Source organism: Lepeophtheirus salmonis, chromosome Z (assembly GCF_016086655.4).
Source record: "Lepeophtheirus salmonis chromosome Z, UVic_Lsal_1.4, whole genome shotgun sequence".
NCBI classification, from domain to species: Eukaryota; Metazoa; Arthropoda; class Copepoda; order Siphonostomatoida; family Caligidae; genus Lepeophtheirus; species Lepeophtheirus salmonis.
In genome coordinates, this window is record NC_092584.1 from 22,838,399 (window position 1) to 22,851,035 (window position 12,637).

At 34.9% G+C, this 12,637-nt stretch overlaps 1 protein-coding gene and 1 long non-coding RNA gene across 2 annotated transcripts; both read right to left on the reverse strand.

Moving 5' to 3' along the window:
* Nucleotides 1–602: 602 nt before the first annotated feature.
* LOC121130041 (uncharacterized) lies at nucleotides 603–1,466 on the reverse strand. The gene is made up of 2 exons (XM_040725736.2): nucleotides 1,410–1,466; nucleotides 603–1,352 (listed from the first exon to the last, which is right to left on the reverse strand). The coding sequence occupies exons 1-2, from the start codon at nucleotides 1,413–1,415 to the stop codon at nucleotides 687–689; spliced, it is 672 nt and encodes a 223-aa protein (XP_040581670.1). The 5' UTR covers nucleotides 1,416–1,466; the 3' UTR covers nucleotides 603–686.
* A 6,584-nt stretch (nucleotides 1,467–8,050) lies between these two features.
* Nucleotides 8,051–8,261, reverse strand: LOC139904727 (uncharacterized). Its single transcript, XR_011783829.1, has 2 exons — nucleotides 8,205–8,261; nucleotides 8,051–8,146 (listed from the first exon to the last, which is right to left on the reverse strand). It is a non-coding gene; the product is annotated as an uncharacterized lncRNA (long non-coding RNA).
* Nucleotides 8,262–12,637: the final 4,376 nt, after the last annotated feature.

Below are 12,637 nucleotides of genomic sequence, written 5' to 3' on the forward strand. Positions count from 1 at the left end.
AATAAAGATTTTTGGTAAATATATAATTAATGAATGGTATTCTGCTTGGTCGATTCAGTCGACTATAGTGCCTCGAATATTTTAAAATTTTACTACCGGAAAGGGAAAAACGCGCCAAAAGCGATCAAGAAGATTTGTTATGTATAGGGTGCCGATAGTCTTCCAGCTTGTGTTTCACAACAGTGGTTCGAACAATCCTTTAATACTGCCTTGTTCTGTGAACAACACAACCGTTTGAAGCTGGGGATTGAACACAAGCTCCCAGAATTGGTGAAATTTTATTGTTTAATGGGAGACACTCCCTCACTGTGGGGTTCATACTTATTACTTCTATGTTATTTAAATTTTTTTCTACTTTACAACTCCAAATCATAAAAAATATATTAATTTGAATTGAGTGAAAACCTCAAAGATTACTAAAATAAGTAACTGATGGATTTAACTATTTAACTGATAGGTTCTATTACGTAAATACAAATGAATGCAAGAACAATTAATCAAAGGTTTTTATGGATGTAACTCTTGCAATTATTTTGCAACTACCCAACTCTAAAATATGTATGAAGAAATATATGTACCACTGAATTAATTATATTGAAAGATAACGTTTTGCGAAGTATACTTCAGCACTGTATTTCAAATAAATATATAAATTTGAGAATAAAATCTAGGATAAATAAATAGTTTCACTTAGGCGTGATAGGAGCAGGGTGATAGGGAGCTGGCTTGTGAGCAGGCTTGTAGGAGTCGTAATGAGGCTCTCCTTCGTATCTGACATCAGCAACATATCCAGAGTAAGCATCAGCAACGTTGTAGGAAACAATTTGTGTGCGGCCATCGGGAAGGGCAACTCTGTATTCACCGTTGGTGGAGTATCCGTCTCTGTTCTCGTTGGCGGCGAAGTTGGTTCCAGCATAGTCATCAGCGACAGCATATCCGTATTGGTAGACGGCGGGACTATCACCGTAGATCTCAGCAGCGTGATAGGGAGAAGGCTTGTGGACAACGGGAGCTGGGTGGTAAGGAGCTGGTCTGTGAACAACAGGGGCTGGGTGGTAGGGAGCTGGGTGATAAGGAGCTGGTCTGTGAACAACAGGGGCTGGGTGGTAGGGAGCGTGAACTGGGGCATGAGCTGGTGCGTGGACAGCAGCAATGGGTTTGTAGTCAGCAGTGTAGGGGTTGTGAACGTCAGAGGGATCAGCAGCGGGTTGGCTGACTACGGAAGCATGATGAACACCATGAGGTCTGTGGATGGAGGTGTGGACGGGAGCAGCATGTCCGTGTTGGATGGTTTGATGGCTGGATTGGTTAGCAGAGGCAAGAGCCAAAAGAGCGGAAATAACAACGAAAACCTGATAAAAAGGGAATTATTAGATGTTTATACATTATATTAGTTTGTTTCCAAGTACCTTCATGCTTTTGCTGATGTTTATTTTGTTTGATAGTCAGTAAGGAACTGCTTGACTTTTTGTCGTGTGGATGAACCTTTATACGCTTGAATGATAATAATAAAAAGTTTCAAACCCAACTGCATAAGATATTATTGTACGTAATGAGACAACACCCAACGCCTGCCATTCCTTTGCGTCACATACGCAACAGTAAAAACTATTTTTTATATATCAAATGTTCCCTTTCCTGCAATATACTGTATCTATCTTAATTACAATATCCTACATTTATCCAATTCTATTATTTTCTAATAAATTCTATCAAAAGTATCCTTATTTTGGTTTTTAAATAAATTAATCAATGACAAGTCTTCATCTGAGAGTTTTACTTGACTATAGAATAGAGAAATAGGCTTCAATTTATTTTCTTAACGTTTCATGTAGTTCTTCAGTTTTTTATCAAGATACATTTTGATTAATGATAATTTATAGAAAAGTAAGTAGAAATTACATATTATTCTGTTTCCTTAATATTAATGACAAAAGGGGATTCATGGATATAAACCCTTGTTATTTATAATTGGACCGTCATCAAAAATGCTGACGTCACATAAATTATCTATATTTATTTTTGCTTTTTCATTGCAATATTTCTATAATTATTATGTGAGAAATAATGAACGTTATAATGGACTAAGTGTTTTCTTTTTCAAATTCACACTTTCAGGCGTTCAGTTGATATAACTGGTACTTAACTAGAATTAAACCAATATGTATAACGTTGGATGAAAACCAACTGGTGCTAAATAACATTTTTTTTAAAGTTGAAATATGAGCAGTTTTATTCTTAACTCTAAATATCTAATCCGCTGGAGCTCTCGTGTAGGTAGATGAAAGTTCAAGAAGAGATGGAGGATGAGTAAAAGTACAAAAGAAATTTAAAAAAATCATTCAAAGAGCTCTGATTTCTCATTAAATACGGAGACATAATGAGGATACTAGACATTTTTTCTGAATATTTTATTATATTTTTCAACATTTTCCCTTGGTGACTCAACACACTACTTCCGGGGATGCTTACATCTCGGTATCCCGTTCAAATAGTACTCTGCATTTTATTCTACAAAATAATTGTTCACGAGACACTCATTGTTTTTGACTCAATGACTCCTAGTTGGATTGACTTAGACGTGTTTAATTTTGACAAAACAAGCCTTTATATGTATGTAGCTATTTTTTGACTCTATTAAATGGTTACACTTTCAAAAATAAATATTTAATGACAGCTCAAACTACTCATTTTTGTCCATTTTCACAAAAACACTCGCATCAACAAACTCAAATAACTGTTGGATAACATCTGTGTGCCCAAAATGGCTGAAACGTTGGTTGAGGTCGGAAACTGTTCAGAACACTTTCGTATACGAAGGTGTCTTGTATATTTTTTACCCAACAGTCATATTTTATCCTTCTCTCCCGAAATTGGTGACAGCAACCGCAGATAGTTGAAATACACAGGAAATAACTTTGCAAAGGTAACAATTTATTAATTATTGGAGTAGGGGGAACGGGATAAATGTCATTTATTTATAGTTTAAGGCGAAAGGTCCTCAGGCAAAATATGTCGTTTAAGGCAAAAGTACCGGACAGCACCAAAAATAAAATAAAAAATGTTCAGGCTGCCAGCAACAAATACTTTCCCGCTCAAAAGTTCTCAGGATTTACAACTCTTATTATACATATCTATGTACAGATCAAGGCCGTTATTTTTTAGATTTCATAACAAGATAGGTTCTGACCGAACTTGGACCGAATTAGTAAACATTATATTAGTCTCAGGCCATTCTAGGATTTCTTTACCAAAACCCAATACGAGTAGTTATCGAAATCCCTCTTGGTTTCGTCTCTGTCTAGGAACCTCAAAGCTTGATCTCGTTATCTAAACCAGCGTTTCTCAAACTTTTTCAGTCAGGGCACCTATCAAAAGTGCAAATGCAAAACTGCTGTTGTCATGTTAAAATAATTGTAATTTTTGGTTGTATGCCCTCTTTTTGGTCAGACTAGGATCTACCCTAGTGAAATTTTGTGCCAACTCCGAGGCCGTTGACATACACATGCAAAGGCTGAGTCCCCATTTCAAAGTAAATCATGTACAATTCTTGTGGAGATTTTCTTTTTGAAAACGTTCTATAATGATGTTGCTTTGCTTGTTCTTTGTGAAATCTATTAAGCAGTATTCTTCACACTGAATTCAAGCTGACCCCGCTGGGCTTTTTGCATGGCACGTTAATGACAATGTGTACTTGAAACCGATTTTACACTTTATGTATTTTCTCTAAAACTTATAAGTTTATTCTCTACATATATGTAAAAAGAATATATTTATGTATTCAAATATGATATGTCGGATTTTATATAAAAGAGTTATTAAAGACGTATAATTTTTCCGCCACCCCTGACGCGGTCAGGGCTCTCTAGTATTTCGCGATACCCACTGTAAGAAACGTTGCTCTTGACCAAGAATATAGAACTAAATTAGGGGCGTCTGCAGGGTGGACTGAAGGATGTAACCTCCTCCTATTATTAAGGAATTTTTTCTTTTTACTAGATATTTTTTGTTTGCTCAGGATGAAAATATTTTATGCGACGAAAATAGGTGTAAAAAACTTTTTACAAAATATAAATTTCGAAACTTTTTTTAAATAGCTATAAACTTTTGAATTTTTTTTTCCCCAAAAATTTAATATTTTGAGAATACCTGTAAATTTTTGAATTTTTTCTCCAAAAAATGGAAATATCATTTTTGGGGGGAAAAAAGTGAATCTTTGTAAAGACTTTTTAATTTTTTCCCAGAAATTTAATATTTGAATTATTTTTTCAAACAATAAATTTTTCTGCGAATAACGATGGATTTTTTTGATACGGAAAGGAATTTTGTATTTATTTATGTTAAAATCTTACTGTTTTAAAAATACAAAACAATATCAATTTTTGCTCTTGGTTTCTTATCCCCAAGCAAAGGTGAAACTCCAATGTGGCATGGGCATGTAAAAAAAAAAAAAAAAAAAAAACGAAAATCAATATGGTAACCCTGACAATTTGAAGAATGTTTTGGAGGAGAGAAAGAATACTACTCATGACGTTTCATTAGATCAGCTACAGTCAGCTGTGACGCGAGAAGTAGGAGAAAAGGATATAAGCAAGGACATTTGCCAGAATTACTCCGAGGTCGATCCCCAATTCTACTTTGAGTATAACAGGGACATACAATTATAACTCAGCAACAAATCCTCAGGATTACGCTCCGCCTTTTATGAGGGCACACGAACGTTGAAACATGTTTTGAATATAATTGAATCTATTTAGGAAAGGATGTTAAATAATAATGACAACTCTAACGAAAATAAAATTCCTTCTATATACTACCAATTACAAAGTCAAAGTCCAGCTAAAAAACAAACTGGATTCACATCATTGTCCCCAAGAGTTATTGGTCTTATATTAGTATACAGTTTAAGTTACAAAAGTGAGATGTGAGGATATACATCCCTCCACCATCTTTTGAATTCCCAAAAAGTAGAGGAAACTTCATGTAATGAAAGGCCTATAGTCCACAATTATATATTTAAGATCACGTTTGTTTAATACTATCAAATGTATCAAAGATTTGGATTTACAATAAACTATCAATACGGTTGTCATTTGTATTTATTATTTTTTTTTCATTTTTCATGTCAAAAAGTTGAGTGGTCTTGTGATATGATCGAGTTACATACCCAACTTTTAATTAAAATTATATATATATCTGTTCTTCATTTCTTTTTAAAAAAATCATCGAATTGATAAGAATTAGTTTATTAGTAGGAGTGTATTTTGTAAAGCTGTTACTCATTATGTCTTCATTCTTGAGAATAGAACATCTAATGACATGTATAAAGTGTAGTAAAGAGTGTTTGTTCATGAATAGAAGTGTGTAAGTAGTGATGAAAATCGTGTGTATAATGGGCATGTTAAAAAAAAAAAAAGAAAATCAAGATGATAACCCTGGAAATTTGAAGAATGCTTTGAAGGAGATCACCTACAATCAGCTATGACAAAGGAGGGAAGGTAGGAATTAATTAAGGCCATTAGCAAGAATTACTGCAATGTCGACCTTAAATTCTAATGGACTGGACTTGACTGAATAAATATGCACTGGAAGACCACACGAGATATTACTTTAAAAGCTATAGTGTTCTTTGCTTGCCAATAGATTTGAATTTTTCAATTTAGGGGCAAATAATTTATTAAGAGCAGGAATACCTTCTGGATAAGCATCATATCATTTTTTTAAATGTACAAGGTTGATCGTATCTACTGGTACACTTTTAATTATTTTCAATCCAGAATGGTACTGGTGCAAAATCACAGAGGAGGACCGGACATCTTATCTTTGAAAAGAGCAAGCATATACTGTATGAAAGAGCAAATAAGGTCAACAAAAATTGGGGAAAGTTTTGCTCTTTTTGATGATTTTTTCCCCACTCTTGACACCACTGTAAATATGGAGAATAACCGCTACATCCAGACAATGCCTCAGTTTCAGTGAGATATGTCTTCAGAACAAAACAGTGCCCAGGCAGGCAAAGTCTCCCCTCACATTTTGACGGAGAGGAAGGATCAATACTTACATCATAATTCTGGATAAGAACGTGCAACCTTGGCCAGAGAAAAGTTCGATGACAACTTTATTTTGACTCAAAATGGAGCTCCGTGTCATTTTGTCACTTCGAGTGCAACAAAGACTTAGAATTATAACTCTCTTGGTTACTCTCGGTCTTTTATGAACACATCTAAATATCCAATCGGGTTTCGTAATCCGAATATTACCTACTACATTATTTTACTATAAAAAAAGTTTTTTATAGTAAAACAAATTAATAAAGAAGACAGATCAAAAGTATTGACCCTTTACCCAAATTTTATACGCGCCAGTAACAGCCATGTTTGCAAGTTTCCTTTCTCCTTTCTAATATTTTAGTCAAGTTAAGTTATAGACTGAAGTAGCCATTTTTAAACTTCATTTGAAGGAGGGGGGTAATTGATAGGATATCTATATAGGCATTGGCGCACTCCAACTTCACCTCCAGCCCCCTCCCAAAGAAAATATAACAGGGACAATAAAAACAAGAAAAATTAAAATCACTTATATATTAAAGCCACACACACAGAGTAATACATATTATACAAATAAATTGGTTTAAACATGCGTCAAATAACTTACTCCATTTAAACAAGGCAATTGCCAACTACAGCTGCACACTCCTTGCTTTTCTTGATGAAATGTAGTTGATGCCTTAATCGTATCAGATCTGTTTCGCAACTGTGTGATTGATTCTGATGATGCCCAGACCAGTAAGGATTCTTTTAAATGATGAACCTGAGGTAAGCCTTGATGAGCTTTAGTTTTGAAAAGCTCCTCTTTGCTTCAGCAAGAGTTATTAGAAGACTGAGACGAACTTGAGAGCAATCCAGAGTTTTGGAAGTATTTGAGAGTTGTCTTTCTGAGACTAATATCAGAAGCTCAGTCAAATATATAATGACTTGTAATTTCTTGAGCTCTTTACCATCCAATTCTGATTGTTCCTTAAATGTAATATAGTACTAAGCCTCAGGCATTGTTCTCTCAGCTCCTCACCTGTGAGACTTTGGAGACTTCCACGTTTTCCAATGGGGGAAAATATTTCCCGGAATGGTTATGGTGTAGCATCAAGAATGGCATCGGAAAATGTAACACCGAGAATTTGTCAGAGCATCCATGAAAGTAAGTCTCACTGGAGAATAAGAAACAAATAGAATGAATTGCATTCAGTGCGATGATAAGTAATTTTTCACATCTTAATATGATTTATGAGAAGCATTGAGTATAACAATAATCAATGCTTCTCCCTTAAGAACAGACCTATAAATTTAAAAAATAAATAAAACTTATAGGAAAAGCTATTTTATAAGTCCTTTTCAGGTCTGTATTTCAAATAAATATATAAATTTGAGAATAAAATCTAGGATAAATAAATAGTTTCACTTAGGCGTGATAGGGAGCAGGGTGATAGGGAGCTGGCTTGTGAGCAGGCTTGTAGGAGTCGTAATGAGGCTCTCCTTCGTATCTGACATCAGCAACATATCCAGAGTAAGCATCAGCAACGTTGTAGGAAACAATTTGTGTGCGGCCATCGGGAAGGGCAACTCTGTATTCACCGTTGGTGGAGTATCCGTCTCTGTTCTCGTTGGCGGCGAAGTTGGTTCCAGCATAGTCATCAGCGACAGCATATCCGTATTGGTAGACGGCGGACTATCGCCGTAGACCTCAGCAGCGTGATAGGGAGAAGGCTTGTGGACAACGGGAGCTGGGTGGTAAGGAGCTGGTCTGTGAACAACAGGGGCTGGGTGATAGGGAGCTGGGTGATAAGGAGCTGGTCTGTGAACAACAGGGGCTGGGTGGTAGGAGCTGGATGATAAGGAGCAGGGTGATAGGGAGCGTGAACTGGGGCATGAGCTGGTGCGTGGACAGCAGCAATGGGCTTGTAGTCAGCAGTGTAGGGGTTGTGAACGTCAGAGGGATCAGCAGCGGGTTGGCTGACTACGGAAGCATGATGAACACCATGTGGTCTGTGGATGGAGGTGTGGACAGGAGCAGCATGTCCGTGTTGGATGGTTTGATGGCTGGATTGGTTAGCAGAGGCAAGAGCCAAAAGAGCGGAAATAACAACGAAAACCTGATAAAAAAGTGAATTATTAGATGTTTGTATATTATATTAGTTTGTTTCCATGTACCTTCATGCTTTTGCTGATGTTTATTTTGTTTGATAGTCAGTAAGGAACTGCTTGACTTTTTGTCGTGTGGATGAACCTTTATACGCTTGAACGATAATAATAAAAAGCCCAACTTTATAAGATATTATTGTACGTAATGAGACAACACCCAACGCCTGCCATTCCTTTGCGTCACATACGCAACAGTAAAAATTATTTTTATGTATCAAATGTTGCCTTTCCTGCAATATACTGTATCTATCTTAATTACAATATCCTACATTTATCCAATTCTGTTATTTTCTAATAAATTCTATCAAAAGTATCCTTATTTTGGTTTTAAATAAATTAATCAATGACAAGTCTTCATCTGAGAGCTTTACTTGACTATAGAATAGAGAAATAGGCTTCAATTTATTTTCTTAACGTTTTATGTAGTTCTTCAGTTTTTTATCTAGATACATTTTGATTAATGATAATTTATAGAAAAGTAGAAGTTACATATTATTCTCTGTCTAGGAACCTCAAAGCTTGATCTCGTTATCTAAACCAGCGTTTCTCAAACTTTTTTTCAGTCAGGGCACCTATCAAAAGTGCAAATGCAAAACTGCTGTTGTCATGTTAAAATAATTGTAATTTTTGGTTGTATGTCCTCTTTTTGGTCAGACTAGGATCTACCCTAGTGAAATTTTGTGCCAACCCGAGGCCGTTGACATACACATGCAAAAGGCTGAGTCCCCATTTCAAAGTAAATCATGTACAATTCTTGTGGAGATTTTCTTTTTGAAAACGTTCTATAATGATGTTGCTTTGCTTGTTCTTTGTGAAATCTATTAAGCAGTATTCTTCACACTGAATTCAAGCTGACCCCGCTGGGCTTTTTGCATGGCACGTTAATGACAATGTGTACTTGAAACCGATTTTTACACTTTATGTATTTTCTCTAAAACTTATAAGTTTATTCTCTACATATATGTAAAAAGAATATATTTATGTATTCAAATATGATATGTCGGATTTTATATAAAAGAGTTATTAAAAGACGTATAATTTTTTCCGCCACCCCTGACGCGGTCAGGGCTCTCTAGTATTTCGCGATACCCACTGTAAGAAACGTTGCTCTTGACCAAGAATATAGAACTAAATTAGGGGCGTCTGCAGGGTGGACTGAAGGGGATGTAACCTCCTCCTATTATTAAGGAATTTTTCTTTTTACTAGATATTTTTTGTTTGCTCAGGATGAAAATATTTTATGCGACGAAAATATTAGTGTAAAAACTTTTTACAAAATATAAATTTCGAAACTTTTTTAAATAGCTATAAACTTTTGAATTTTTTTTTTTTCCCCAAAAAATTTAATATTTTGAGAATACCTGTAAATTTTTGAATTTTTTCTCCAAAAAAATGGAAATATCATTTTGGCGGGGAAAAAGTGAATCTTTTGTAAAGACTTTTTAATTTTTCCCAGAAATTTAATATTTGAATTATTTTTCCAAACAATAAATTTTTCTGCGAATAACGATGGATTTTTGATACGGAAAGGAATTTTGTATTTATTTATGTTAAAATCTTACTGTTTTAAAAAATACAAAAACAATATCAATTTTTTGCTCTTGGTTTCTTATCCCCAAGCAAAGGTGAAACTCCAATGTGGCATGGGCATGTAAAAAAAAAAAAAACGAAAATCAATATGGTAACCCTGACAATTTGAAGAATGTTTTGGAGGAGAGAAAGAATACTACTCATGACGTTTCATTAGATCAGCTACAGTCAGCTGTGACGCGAGAAGTAGGAGAAAAGGATATAAGCAAGGACATTTGCCAGAATTACTCCGAGGTCGATCCCAATTCTACTTTGAGTATAACAGGGACATACAATTATAACTCAGCAACAAATCCTCAGGATTACGCTCCGCCTTTATGAGGGCACACGAACGTTGAAACATGTTTTGAATATAATTGAATCTATTTAGGAAAGGATGTTAAATAATAATGACAACTCTAACGAAAATAAAATTCCTTCTATATACTACCAATTACAAAGTCAAAGTCCAGCTAAAAAAACAAACTGGATTCACATCATTGTCCCCAAGAGTTATTGGTCTTATATTAGTATACAGTTTAAGTTACAAAAGTGAGATGTGAGGATATACATCCCTCCACCATCTTTTGAATTCCCAAAAGTAGAGGAAACTTCATGTAATGAAGGCCTATAGTCCACAATTATATATTTAAGATCACGTTTGTTTAATACTATCAAATGTATCAAAGATTTGGATTTACAATAAACTATCAATACGGTTGTCATTTGTATTTATTATTTTTTTTCATTTTTTCATGTCAAAAAGTTGAGTGGTCTTGTGATATGATCGAGTTACATACCCAACTTTTAATTAAAATTATATATATATCTGTTCTTCATTTCTTTTTAAAAAAATCATCGAATTGATAAGAATTAGTTTATTAGTAGGAGTGTATTTTGTAAAGCTGTTACTCATTATGTCTTCATTCTTGAGAATAGAACATCTAATTACATGTATAAAGTGTAGTAAAGAGTGTTTGTTCATGAATAGAAGTGTGTAAGTAGTGATGAAAATCGTGTGTATAATGGGCATGTTAAAAAAAAAGAAAAGAAAATCAAGATGATAACCCTGGAAATTTGAAGAATGCTTTGAAGGAGATCACCTACAATCAGCTATGACAAAGGAGGGGAAGGTAGGAATTAATTAAGGCCATTAGCAAGAATTACTGCAATGTCGACCTTAAATTCTAATGGACTGGACTTGACTGAATAAATATGCACTGGAAGACCACACGAGATATTACTTTAAAAGCTATAGTGTTCTTTGCTTGCCAATAGATTTGAATTTTTCAATTTAGGGGCAAATAATTTATTAAGAGCAGGAATACCTTCTGGATAAGCATCATATCATTTTTTTTTAAATGTACAAGGTTGATCGTATCTACTGGTACACTTTTAATTATTTTCAATCCAGAATGGTACTGGTGCAAAATCACAGAGGAGGACCGGACATCTTATCTTTGAAAAGAGCAAGCATATACTGTATGAAAGAGCAAATAAGGTCAACAAAAATTGGGGAAAGTTTTGCTCTTTTTGATGATTTTTTTTTTCCACACTTGACACCACTGTAAATATGGAGAATAACCGCTACATCCAGACAATGCCTCAGTTTCAGTGAGATATGTCTTCAGAACAAAACAGTGCCCAGGCAGGCAAAGTCTCCCCTCACATTTTGACGGAGAGGAAGGATCAATACTTACATCATAATTCTGATAAGAACGTGCAACCTTGGCCAGAGAAAAGTTCGATGACAACTTTATTTTGACTCAAAATGGAGCTCCGTGTCATTTTGTCACTTCGAGTGCAACAAAGACTTAGAATTATAACTCTCTTGGTTACTCTCGGTCTTTTATGAACACATCTAAATATCCAATCGGGTTTCGTAATCCGAATATTACCTACTACATTATTTTACTATAAAAAAGTTTTTATAGTAAAACAAATTAATAAAGAAGACAGATCAAAAGTATTGACCCTTTACCCAAATTTTATACGCGCCAGTAACAGCCATGTTTGCAAGTTTCCTTTCTCCTTTCTAATATTTTAGTCAAGTTAAGTTATAGACTGAAGTAGCCATTTTTAAACTTCATTTGAAGGAGGGGGGTAATTGATAGGATATCTATATAGGCATTGGCGCACTCCAACTTCACCTCCAGCCCCTCCCAAAGAAAATATAACAGGGACAATAAAAAACAAGAAAAATTAAAATCACTTATATATTAAAGCCACACACACAGAGTAATACATATTATACAAATAAATTGGTTTAAACATGCGTCAAATAACTTACTCCATTTAAACAAGGCAATTGCCAACTACAGCTGCACACTCCTTGCTTTTCTTGATGAAATGTAGTTGATGCCTTAATCGTATCAGATCTGTTTCGCAACTGTGTGATTGATTCTGATGATGCCCAGACCAGTAAGGATTCTTTTAAATGATGAACCTGAGGTAAGCCTTGATGAGCTTTAGTTTTGAAAAGCTCCTCTTTGCTTCAGCAAGAGTTATTAGAAGACTGAGACGAACTTGAGAGCAATCCAGAGTTTTGGAAGTATTTGAGAGAGTTGTCTTTCTGAGACTAATATCAGAAGCTCAGTCAAATATATAATGACTTGTAATTTCTTGAGCTCTTTACCATCCAATTCTGATTGTTCCTTAAATGTAATATAGTACTAAGCCTCAGGCATTGTTCTCTCAGCTCCTCACCTGTGAGACTTTGGAGACTTCCACGTTTTCCAATGGGGGAAAATATTTCCCGGAATGGTTATGGTGTAGCATCAAGAATGGCATCGGAAAATGTAACACCGAGAATTTGTCAGAGCATCCATGAAAGTAAGTCTCACTGGAGAATAAGAAACAAATAGAATGAATTG